This window comes from Lupinus angustifolius, chromosome LG03 (assembly GCF_001865875.1).
Source record: "Lupinus angustifolius cultivar Tanjil chromosome LG03, LupAngTanjil_v1.0, whole genome shotgun sequence".
Taxonomy (NCBI): domain Eukaryota; kingdom Viridiplantae; phylum Streptophyta; class Magnoliopsida; order Fabales; family Fabaceae; genus Lupinus; species Lupinus angustifolius.
In genome coordinates this window covers 950,631-962,475 of record NC_032011.1, presented here as the reverse complement: position 1 = coordinate 962,475, position 11,845 = coordinate 950,631, and the positions used below count along the sequence as shown (strand labels likewise).

The window sequence follows — 11,845 nt, the reverse complement described above, 5'->3', positions numbered from 1 at the left end:
TAAAGCCAAATAAAATTTAAACAAAAAACAGAAGATTTAATAATAATAAGCTTATCTGAGACAAAAACAAATAATGTCTCAAACACAAGTTTACATAATAATGTCACTTCAAAACCAAATTACATAATAATAATAATCTGGAATGAAGAAACAAAAGCCCAAATACACATAAAAAAACACCACATAAAAGGTTTCACTACAGTGAAAACCAACACAAAATAGTTCAAGAAGCTTCACTACATAGCTGAAGTGGAAGCTGAAGAACCATGACAATAATCAAAGCCATACCAAACTCCATAAGGAATACCAGTGTTGTAATAAAATGAAACAGGCCTATAGTTATAACTAGATACAGTCACTGATTCTGGTACCCAACCATCATAACCATTTCTGTATAAATAAAGATAACATATTGGATAAGTACATGGTCCTTTTATCTGAAATGTATCTGTAGAGCACCTCTCAAATGTCCTTGAATATGGATCATCCAATCTTGGAGCATAAACCTGATTAATTAACACCAACCATCAGTTACCAACTTAATTCATTGGGTTAGTGATTTCATATCTTATATCTACATATATAAATTCTAAATTCTAAATGTGGGTCAAATTAGTCATTTTTAGCATATTGTATAACACTTGTTGGAGACTGATTTGACATAAAAAAAAAAGACTAATTTGACTCACATTTGAAATTTTTTGGTACCATTTTGGGTTTTTTCATTTTTCGAAGGACCAAACTGATAAGTCGAAAAAAACTAAAATGGGTAAGTAAATATAAATGACCATGATATGAATATTATATTATATATACATATACCTGATAGCCATAAGCATCACCAAATGCAAGACTGATTTGATCTCTTGTTTGAGATGGAGAACTACAACTTGTCTTTATGGTGACAGTGTAAGAACAGCTACTACCCTGATTCTACAACATTCATTGAAACCATAGAAATATATAGTAAGTAAAAGTTATAGGTAAAAGGGGTACTCATGAAAAAGTTAACATATATGTTAGTATGATTAATTTGGATAATCTTAATTTTATATGAATTAAATGGGTATATAAAAATGGAATTTTTTTTATTTACCTGGTTAAGGATTTGGTTGGGGTTGAAAGATTGGTTTGGTTGAGGAATAGAGGCAATAGGGTTTGCTTGTGAGAATGAAGAGATGATGAAAAATGTGATGATTGAAATCAGAAAATCCATCTTCATCTTCATCTTCATGTGAAAGATGAGAGAGAAAGTGAGTGTTTTGTAGATGAATTGCTGAGTCTTCTACCAAGGTCACGGGTTAGGTAGCTAGGTAGGTTTCTCTTTAAATGCATTTTCCAATAATATCTGTATTCGCGATCCCTCCAACAAGTGTCATTCTCTCAGGAATCGAACATTTACCCTTTTCATTATCTTGAGAGTATAGTAAAACCTTACACTACTATAGATTAACACCTTATTTATTTAGTCGGACTAGAAAAATAATATTTGCTATCTAGGATTCTATTAAACTACATATATTTTGGAATGATGTATTATTGTTTATGTAGTTATAGTGGAAAATTCTTTATTTATTAATTATTAATTTACAAGAAAAATATAATACTTTCTTATTTGGTATGATAATTTGTAGAAATGGTAGAATGATATATCCTTACTCTATTTCTTATCATGATGTTGGTAGTAGAGGTTTCATTCATGTGAATTCCATGGACCTAGCCTTCCCTTGTTGAAAATGATGGCTTAGAGGCCCTTAGGCCCATATTCTTATGCCTCAATGGGACAAAAATCTCAATGTTTTTATCGGTTTTCGAACTGATCATATTTTAATAAATATATAAATAATATTGTTTATTTTTAAAATTTGTCTTATTATTTATATGACAATATCTAATTAGTATAAGATAGAGAATAAAACATGATTAGATTTAGGTATTATATGTCCTCCTAATTGTGTATAAATTTGTTAAAAAGTGTTTTTTTTTTGGATAGATATTGGTTAAATGAGTGTAATTTTGAATTAACTCCCAAAATGACTAGTAGTAGATGTGTTGTGTAAGTGTCTATTGAATCCAAATAGTTTGATATTGTAAATGTAAGATAAATAGAAGTCTCATTCAAAAAATGAAAGGAACTTTTTTGTACTTTGTCTACTAATTTTACCTTTCAAAATCTTTAAAAATTATACTAATTATCTATGACTAAAAAAATCATATTATTACTTTTTAGTTATTTTTTAAACTTCCCTTATTTTAAAGTTAATTTTACCAAACATGGTAAGTTACTTATACAAATACAAAATTTATATTTCTTTATAACTAAAAGCTACAACCTTTATTCCAAAGCTCATAGCCTTTATTTGAAAAGAACATGAAACACTTTGAAGGAGAGTGGCCACACAAATAAAAGGATTTTATTTCACTTTATTTCATTACTGGGACTAAGAAGGTGAACAAGTTCTGTTCCACCACACAGTTATAATATGTGAAATAGTTCCAAGTTTGTGAACTATATATATAAATAAGCTAAGGTGTACCACATTGACTTAATCTAAAATACTACAATATATCTAGTAGTGAATACACCTTTAGACTCAATTAATTAACATTATTATGAGGCAAAATGGGGTCTAAATTACCATTATTACATACATTAAAACCATACCAAACACCATGAGGAACAGCAGTGTTGTAATAAAAGGAAATAGGAGTAGCCTTATAACCAGAAATGGTCACTGATTCTGGTACCCAACCATCATATCCAGTTGTGTATAAAAATAGATAGCAAACTTGGTAGGTACATGGTCCCTCTATATTAAATGTACTCATAGAACATTGCTGGAATGTACCCGAGAATAGTCCATCCAACTTTGGAACATAAACCTGATATCATTAGCATAGTCATTCAGTTAATTCCATATATATATATATATATATATATATATATCGGCCAAGTCTTAATTTCAGTAGGTGAATTCGATAAATGTACCTGGTTGCCATAAGTGTCACCAAATGCGACACTGATTTGATTTCCGGTATAGGACGGAGAACTACAACTTGTCTTTATATTCGCAGTGTAATAACATCTATCAGCCTGAAACATAGTTGAAATCTGAATACTCAAATATCTATAATCTATTATTATTTTTGTCATAGCAGTTCATATAATATATGGTAACTAAAACTTATAGGTAAAATTTCTTACCTGCTGAGGCATTCTGTTAGGCTTGAAAGATTGTTTTGGTTGAGGGTGAGTGGTAATTGGGTTTGCTTGTGAGAAGGTAGAGATGATGCATAATGTGAGGATTAAAGTCATAACCTTCTTCATGATTTTAGTTATAACTTGTAATATCAACCTAAGTGTGTTTTAGATTGTATGAGTGGGTTTTATAGCAAGGACAATGGGGTAGTTTGGTTTGTCTTTAACTATATTTTCTAATCATAATGTTAATTATAATGATATCTATGTATTATTAGTGTAAAGTTTTTTTTGCACACTATCTGTATATTAAATACTACTCATTTGTACTATTTTTTGTGTGTCAATGATATTTAAAATGTAAATGATATATATGATATGCTAATTGTTGGGTTTATTCAAGTCTAAAAAAGTTTATACGTAAAAAAGACTTATGGAACTAATTTTTAAGGGTTTGGTTCAAGACATGATGTCTCATATGTGTTTCTTTACTCTTCCCTTCCTCTTGAGTTGGAGACTCCCTAGTCGCAGTCTGGTCCAACAAGTATTATCAGAACCGATGGTCCGGCTGAGACATAGTAGAGTTAAGGAAAAGTGGACTAGAAAGTGTATGATATTATTAGGTTTATTCAAGTGTAAAGTCCCACAACGGATACAAGGGGATGAATGAAAAAGTTTATAAGTAGAAAAAACTCATAAAACTAATTTTTTAAGATTTTAGTTCTCATTTTTTACTCTTCACTTTTCTCATATCCCAGTGAAACTCTAGTATCGTTCACTATAACAAACTTCTATATTAACATATTACAAAAATAAGCTATTGAAGCATTACTACAAAATTAAAGAAACTGGTTTTGTTTGATGTTTAATTTAATTTCTGATTTTTCAACAATCTAAACATAATATATCTAATTTTTATATACTTATACATATAATTATATATCATTTTGAACACTCTCCTGAAAAGATTCAATAATGTGTTACATGTTTGCATCTTTTAAAAGAAAAAAATGTACTAGAATCAACACTCATACGTATTAGTATTTAATTTGTAACTTGAATTAGTATTTAATTTTCCTACATAAAACTATATTACCTTTTTTAATTCTAAAATTAAAATTATAGCATTTGAGGCTGATTGAATAGAATTTAATTTGCATTTTTTTCATTATATTTCCAAAGAGTTATTATAGCTCCAACAACATCACTCAAAAGCCACTAGAATCTGATTGATTTGATATGAACTTGTGATGTTTCCATTAAGTTATTGCAGCTCCAACACCACTCAAAAGCCACTAGAAGTTAATTGATTAGAAATTAATTTGCAATAATATGTTTCTATTCTATTTCCTTTGTCATATTATAGTTCTAATGGCATCATTGGAAAGCCATTAATAGTTAATTAATTAGAAAATAACTTGCAACTTTTCCATAATATTTCCATTAGTTTAATTATTCGAGGTCCAAGAACATAACTCAAAAGCCACCATTGCCATGGTTGGCTAGGGTGGTGTCATTGCCCTTATATTTGAAATATGAATGCATGGTCACTACTTTTATTTTAATGGTTTTCAATTGCATTAATATTTCATCTCCAACTTACATGCATAATTAATTTTACTTTTCATATGATTTGGTTATAGACACACTACTTGTTCAATCAAGTGTCTTTCATTTGTGATTACCTATAGTTTTCTTTCTTTTTTAAGAGAGGGTAAGAGAAAAAAACTTATTTCACATCCTAGCTATCTATTCTTAAGAAATTCAATAGTTAAGTCTACTCATTAATTCAAATAATTAAGTTTTTTAAATTAGTGAGTAGATCTAAATTATTAAATTTCCCTAGAATTGATAGCAAAGATGATGAGTAAGTTTAAAAAACTTACTCTCAAAGTAAATGGATCCCCACTCATCCAACAAATATTGTGAAAAAACCATAAAATTACCACATTGAGTTTGTATATTTGAAGATTTGCAAAAATTTTGTGAGAAAGATGTTTTAACAAGTGATTTTATTATCAAAATTTGCTAAATGTATTACAATTATATATTTTGTTGAATGAAATAATAAGGATAAAACATGGGTTCCAATTCAATTCTGTGTGAATCATGTGTATATATATTGATTAATATCATACTAAAGTAAATTTAGTTCAAATATAATATCCTCTGGTATAATCGTCAGAAACAAAGAAATAAAAGGGTAAAGATGAGTATAGAATATATTATTTTATTTGGTCTCGCTTAGCTCGTGTCATATTATTTATATTCAAGCCTTCCTTGCAATCCACATTGCAGTTTTGTGCTATTGTCCACACATTTAACCTTGTCACTTTCTCCGAACACATTTGTGTTACTCCATGTGCTATAAACTATGATTGGTCAGAAAAATACTAAATAATTAAACTTAAACACTTTTTTTCAACCAATGGCAATCTCATGGCACATAGAGTGACACTTATTGTGGTACATTAATGCGCACCCCTTTTGGTCGGTCAACGATAAAAGAAAAGAACAAGATAAACACATTGCACAAGGTAGCATAAAATCAAGCAAGTAAATGCTGCAAAATAGAAATTGTTTAAAATTCACAAGATCAATACAAATATTGGACCAGCATGATTTTCAGCTATAGCAGAGGTTTTGACTAAATGAAAGTTGTTGCAAATCTCAAATACCCTGAGAAACTTTAGTACCTTACCATTGCCCAAGATTCACATTGCTGAGTTTATTATGACTGGGCTAGAACTTCTCATTCAGTACTCTGCTGGTGGCTTCAACCTTATCAATCTTTTGATTCTATCTTTATCAGTATTTTCCAAATACCCCTTCAAAAGATACACATGGAACATGTCAAGCAAAACATCAAGAAGAACTTGCTCCATGCAACAATGGGGCACACAAAAGTTACACACACATATATAAATAGAGTATGGATAAGTGATTATAAGATTGACCATAACTTATATAACTTGTATGATTATAAGATTGAACATTAGTTCACATAACTTGCATGATTAAAGATTGAACATTAATTCATGTGCAACGCAAATATTAATGTTCGGCCAAAATGGTTGACATCAATAGTAAAATTTACACTAGCTAGATGCACTGAATGAATAAGCTTAGAAAACTTTGAAAAATGTAGCTCATTTTTTAGTAAACATAGTGCAGCATGTATCCTCACCTTCCATACAATTTCATCCAAACACAAGCAAATTCTTCCATACTTATCAAGGAAAAGGCGCTCGCTTGGCGGCTTCCCACATACATCCTTCACAGCTGAGGTTATAACAAGGATTACTTCTGACACTGGAGAAAAACAAAACGTCGGTAAATAGTAAAGTGAAAAGTGCTTGAAGCCTCTCGAATAATACATAGACATTCTTCCAAATGATATTTGTGGCACTGAAAAATATAATGGAGAATGTCCACTTTCAAGCATAACAAAATGACAGGACTCATTTCTATGGTTTCAGTTTACCATCAGCAAATATGAAATAAATGTTACGATTCAACATCCCTATGAGAGCATCACCTAGATGACTTGTTTCTACAGTTTAGTTTTACTGTCAGCAAATATGAAATATTGACATATACATAATACATCCTTATTAGAGCATCAACAATTCAGATTACTCGTTTCTATACTCTTATTTACCACCACCAAATATAAAAAAATTGGATTATTGAATACGTACAAGCAAGCTCGTCATACTCGTCCTTCCCCACAACAAAGATGCTGACATCTCCGAGCACTGTGTATACAATATAAACTGACCTGATAAAGACATGTATAAGATGTACAAGTAAAATACCATATCATCACACGAGACAGAATTTTATAAAATGAAGGAATATGAACGAACAAGCAAAAGGAAAAATTTAGAGACTTGTATCAAGTCAAACTTATGACTTTCATGACTCCAGTAATCTAAACTGCTAAAATGCATGGGTCAAGTTTGCATGCCAGTGGACTAGCTTCCACTTCTACAATTCATTTCCAGTCTTCCCATTAATGAATATACTATCTGAGAACTGAAAAACTGTAGCAACAAATGTTATTCAGTTTTTCGGTCTTCTTGCACTGAAAAATATAAACGATAACTGAGCAATGTCCAGGATAGTTTTTATTTGGTAATGATTAAGATACACGGGTTTGACATCCTATTTTCCTTGTCGTTGTCTGCTACAAGTTCATTCCCCCCTCAATGGTTCAGATTCAAATACTGGTACAAAATGCTCTTACATAAGACAGGTTATGCAGGTAAACAAACATTCGAACATCACATCTCTTTTTTGTTGAAGGAATTCATAGATAACATCTGAAAGGCATGAGATTCATGACAGACGAGTGTACGCACTTGTGGCAAGCAACCAGAAGTTCTTCATTCTTTATACCCTTAAGATTGTCAGCTCCTAGCTTAACCAAGAAAGAACGCCAGTGTAGCCGTTCCTCTGCAGGGACTCCATGAAAACTGCAATTATAAATCCACCGAGCTCAACTCAATACATAATCATAAAATGAAACCAAAACCAAAACCAAAACGTCTAGTTTTTATTTCCTTTTTTTCCTCGATCTGAAGCTCAAACATCTAACATAGAAAGTGAAGAAAGTAAAATGTGTAATGTGTATGAAACTAACTAACCCCTCCTCAATTAAGCAAGATAGCATACAAAGAGGTTACTAAAATGTCCAAATACTTGATCAATTACTACAACAAATTGGTTCAAACATGAAACATTAACAAGAGGGCCATATCAAAAGTGATGTGTGGTAGAACTTATAGACAACTCATTTGAGCTTATAACAGTAGCTTATGACTTCCTATAAGCTCTTTATAGCTTATTTTAACGAATGGTATCCAGTCACCCTATGAGTAATGAATTAATCCATTTCGGGAGTTTGTGGATACCCCTCAACAAGTGTCGCTCTGAGGGATCTACCCTAAGCCATGTATGATACCTGGGAATCGAACGAGACTTTACACTACTGGATCAACTCTTTGTTAAATAAAGGTTTCATTTTTTTTTTTTTAGTTTTTACCACCCAAAAAAAGTATAATGAAATTTACACATTTGTTTAATTGGGATTTTTACTAAAAATCAGAAGCTGAAAGTTCTCAATTGGTATCGAACAGTAATATGAAAGTTCCCAATTTTGAGATGCGGGAAAGGATCTGAACTAACAAATCAAAATTCACAGAACAAATAAGCAAAAATTGGAAATTGGAAGAGAAAATGGAAAGAGGGATAAATCTAAACGAACCGTTCAATGAGAATGTTACCCTCAACATTCGCAAATAGGACCGCAAGTATCATTTTCTTCTTCTTCTTCTTCTGTTCTCTGCGTTTCATGAAATCAAATTCATTCACGCTTTTTGATCATTTAGTTGTATTGTTGAAATTACTTAAGTGCCCTCCTTATATGTTTTTTAAGTAACCAAGGTTTAGTGAATTCTATAGTTAAATACCTCAAATATGTATAGTATTAATCTGGTGTGAGAATCAGACCGTACTAGGCAGTTTGACCGGTTTGATTATTGACTAGACTTGAAAACGACTATGATTTATATGGTCTTAACTGAATGAGAGTTGAACTGCTTTGAACCAGGAAAATTTCGGTCTGACCATGCTAAACTTGATTAAACCGAAATAATCCGGGAAGTAAATCAGAATAACCTGGGAAGTAAATCGGGCGATTTACTTAAAATTATAAAAAAAACGGAACACTATTCTAATATTTTGTTTTACTTCGGTCCAATAAATAGTAAGAGATGTTATTTCAATATAATTATTAATTATATAAAATTTTACACTTATATATAATTATATATTTATTAATAAAATTATTAATTATATATGAAATCATTTCGTCCATCCAGATGGTTTAACCGTTTAAATTGGTTTAACATGATACAGGATCTCTTCCAATTTAACATTCAGCTCGAGTTTCATAACATTAACATAAACTTTAAACTATAATCTCTCATACATTTCAACTATAAGTAACAATTTCATAAGTTTAACTTAATTTTTTCAAATAGAATATATTCATGACTTTTGTATTAGAAATTATAATATGGTTTAGGATTGATAGACTCAACCAAATTCTCTTCATTGATAATGTATTAATGATTTAAATTAAACCAGTTTATTCTAAATCAACTATAAAAATATGATTGTAATCATTAATCCTAAACCTTGTAATAGTTTCTTTTTGAACACCTTCACTATAGAGTGCCCTTTCCCATTGGCAACATCACTCCTTTATCAAATTCACTTAATTAACAAATGTTCATTCAATTGGTAAGGAATAACCCATAAGGTTGGGAGTTATAATATTCATACTAATATGAAGTATATGTTGATATAATCAATAAGTACCTCTATAAGCATTTATAAAGTCATAAGATCGGCTCCTAATGAGTATTCAAGAATCCACTCACATATACTTTAAGAACATTGTATTACATATGTCCATTTATATAATGCAGTTATAACTTGACAAAAAGTATAGTAAAATTCCTAGTTAGAAAGTATAGTAAAATTCCTAGTTTGACTGAGAAAAAATTTAAAAACAAAAAGTAACATTTTAATCGATTCGGGGTAGCGATAACCCCTCCATAATATATCTACAGTAACATGACACAAGTGCCCTAGCCTAAGAGACATATAAGTCTCTATCACATAGAGCTTGTTATTCCCAAATTCATTAATTTCCATTCAGGAATGGAATATTTCAGTGTTACACCCTTTATAGAGTACATATAATTTGCTTTTCCATATTCCTTTCCAATACTCAACCTCTTCCCATAAATTCAATGTGTCATTCATTGTCTTCAATTAAGATGAAAAATGTAGGAACCGTATTGCCTTGTATATATTAAGATCAATGCTACACCAACAACACCATGTTATAGAATTGTACATTATGCTTGTTTACCATTTGAATTATTATAGTTTCAATTATTATCGGCTATACTCATTAACTTTACATATCAAATTTGTCGTCACACTCGAATTTAACTATTGCGTACCAAATTAATCTTGCAGACTTGTACCCATTTCGAGTTTCTGAAAAAGTATAGTAAAATTCCTAGTTAGAAAGGTAGATAGTATTTATAGAGGGTACATAAGTTAAACTTGGGCATAGGTAGTTACACATATGTGGGAAATAATCCTATAGTAAATTCCTAATAAAAAGCACTCTCTTTTACTTAGGACAAACAAACAGACAGATAAAACCCAATGAAAAAGACTACTTCATGGGTTGTAACTTCAATATCCTTAAATGTGCCCCCACATGAAAATGAAAGCACATTAGACTTAGTTTGAATAGAGATATGTTGTCTCGATCCATGTCCCGGACCAATTAAAATGTATCATTCAGTAAATAGAAAAAAATATAAAAACAAAGTTATATTACTTTGTATATATTTATCGGATAGGGACAGGAAGAAACAGAGATTTTGGGACAGGAGATCGTTGTTGACTTAGTTTCTGTTGAGAAGTTCCTCTATCATCTGCAGTGTCATCCTTTGCTCCTCATCCAACCCATTAATGCTACTTTCTTCTGCTTTAACCTTATCTGTGGTGTTTGGCACTTGCAACTTTGAATCATAAGCTCCATTACTGTTATTATTATGAATATTCTTCTTGCTTTCTAACTCAACCATCATGATCCAATTTGATTCAGAACTAGACCCTGCACGCTTTTGCCATACACCAATATGGGAATTCTCAGTGTCAAGCCTTAGACAAGTTAAGGAAGGTGAAGGGTACTTGCAACATTTCTTGATCTTTGCACTTACAACTTCAGAAAATGTTGTTGTTGAAGAAGAATAAGAAGAAGGATTTGAACTGTGATGGTTGCTTGTTTTGTTGTTATCAGAAACTGGGAAATTTGTTTTGGCGTTTCTTCCACTCATCAAAATTGCTGCTTCATCATAAGCTCTTGCAGCTTCTTCAGCTGTTTCAAATGTTCCAAGCCACACCCTCCTTTTCCTAAACAAACCAAGTTATTTTGACAAATTATGCATGGATATACAAAGTTTGATACTTTATATTATAAAATGAATGAAAAGTTATCAACAAAGTTCTCATTGTACTCAAGTGGCACAGTCCGATTTTCGGTTAGAATATCGGCTCTGCAACTTCAAGTAACATAGTACTTAGTAACAATAAAATAAACAAAAGATTGAGTTAGTTTGATGTAGATACAATAAAGGGTGGCGAATCTCGGAAACCCATGAGCCCCAATGGCGTTGCCTGACACCTTTGTATTTCTTTGATTGAACCATGTTGTCAGAAAGAACTATCTTCTGATACTAGGAAGATGTGTGTGTATGTTAGAGTGTTAGAGATATGTAAGGAATTTCATGAGTTAAAATGTGGAAGTCACTTATGTCATGATGTTACTGCAATTTAAGGCTAGTTTCTAAAGTTGTGTATTTTGAAAGGTGTCCATAAAGTTGGTGCAAATCAAAATGACCAAATTATTATGTTACCCTCTTTGTACCTTTGATGCTGATATCACATGAAGTTCCTTTAACAGAGAAGTTTCATATTAGAGTAAGGCTAGGTTTATAATAGACTTCAAAACTCACATGAAACAACCAAGAATATATTTTCACACTCTTTATA

General features: G+C 31.0%; 4 protein-coding genes and 1 long non-coding RNA gene across 7 annotated transcripts; 1 reads left to right on the top strand and 4 right to left on the bottom strand.

Annotated features, from left to right (window-relative positions):
- LOC109342810 lies at nucleotides 103–403 on the top strand. The gene is made up of 2 exons (XR_002107122.1): nucleotides 103–201; nucleotides 245–403. It is a non-coding gene; the product is annotated as an uncharacterized LOC109342810 (long non-coding RNA).
- Nucleotides 208–1,294, bottom strand: LOC109342809. Of its 2 annotated transcripts, none has more exons than XM_019580815.1 (3): nucleotides 1,097–1,294; nucleotides 823–927; nucleotides 208–506 (listed from the first exon to the last, which is right to left on the bottom strand). In XM_019580815.1, the coding sequence occupies exons 1-3, from the start codon at nucleotides 1,232–1,234 to the stop codon at nucleotides 237–239; spliced, it is 513 nt and encodes a 170-aa protein (XP_019436360.1). In that variant the 5' UTR covers nucleotides 1,235–1,294; the 3' UTR covers nucleotides 208–236. The 2 variants fall into 2 exon arrangements, with proteins under 2 accessions (XP_019436360.1, XP_019436359.1); XM_019580814.1 differs by having other exon boundaries at nucleotides 823–933; nucleotides 1,097–1,293.
- Nucleotides 2,420–3,337, bottom strand: LOC109342508. Its single transcript, XM_019580485.1, has 3 exons — nucleotides 3,206–3,337; nucleotides 2,990–3,094; nucleotides 2,420–2,883 (listed from the first exon to the last, which is right to left on the bottom strand). The coding sequence occupies exons 1-3, from the start codon at nucleotides 3,326–3,328 to the stop codon at nucleotides 2,599–2,601; spliced, it is 513 nt and encodes a 170-aa protein (XP_019436030.1). The 5' UTR covers nucleotides 3,329–3,337; the 3' UTR covers nucleotides 2,420–2,598.
- On the bottom strand, nucleotides 5,708–8,601 carry LOC109342808. The gene is made up of 5 exons (XM_019580813.1): nucleotides 8,469–8,601; nucleotides 7,564–7,677; nucleotides 6,901–6,980; nucleotides 6,387–6,511; nucleotides 5,708–6,027 (listed from the first exon to the last, which is right to left on the bottom strand). Exons 1-5 carry the CDS (start codon nucleotides 8,555–8,557, stop codon nucleotides 5,956–5,958), a joined length of 480 nt encoding a protein of 159 aa, XP_019436358.1. The 5' UTR covers nucleotides 8,558–8,601; the 3' UTR covers nucleotides 5,708–5,955.
- Nucleotides 10,293–11,742, bottom strand: LOC109342806 (ethylene-responsive transcription factor WIN1-like). Of its 2 annotated transcripts, XM_019580810.1 has the most exons (3): nucleotides 11,423–11,739; nucleotides 10,704–11,206; nucleotides 10,293–10,536 (listed from the first exon to the last, which is right to left on the bottom strand). In XM_019580810.1, the coding sequence occupies exons 1-3, from the start codon at nucleotides 11,500–11,502 to the stop codon at nucleotides 10,529–10,531; spliced, it is 591 nt and encodes a 196-aa protein (XP_019436355.1). In that variant the 5' UTR covers nucleotides 11,503–11,739; the 3' UTR covers nucleotides 10,293–10,528. The 2 variants fall into 2 exon arrangements, with proteins under 2 accessions (XP_019436355.1, XP_019436354.1); XM_019580809.1 differs by lacking the exon at nucleotides 10,293–10,536 and having other exon boundaries at nucleotides 10,646–11,206; nucleotides 11,423–11,742.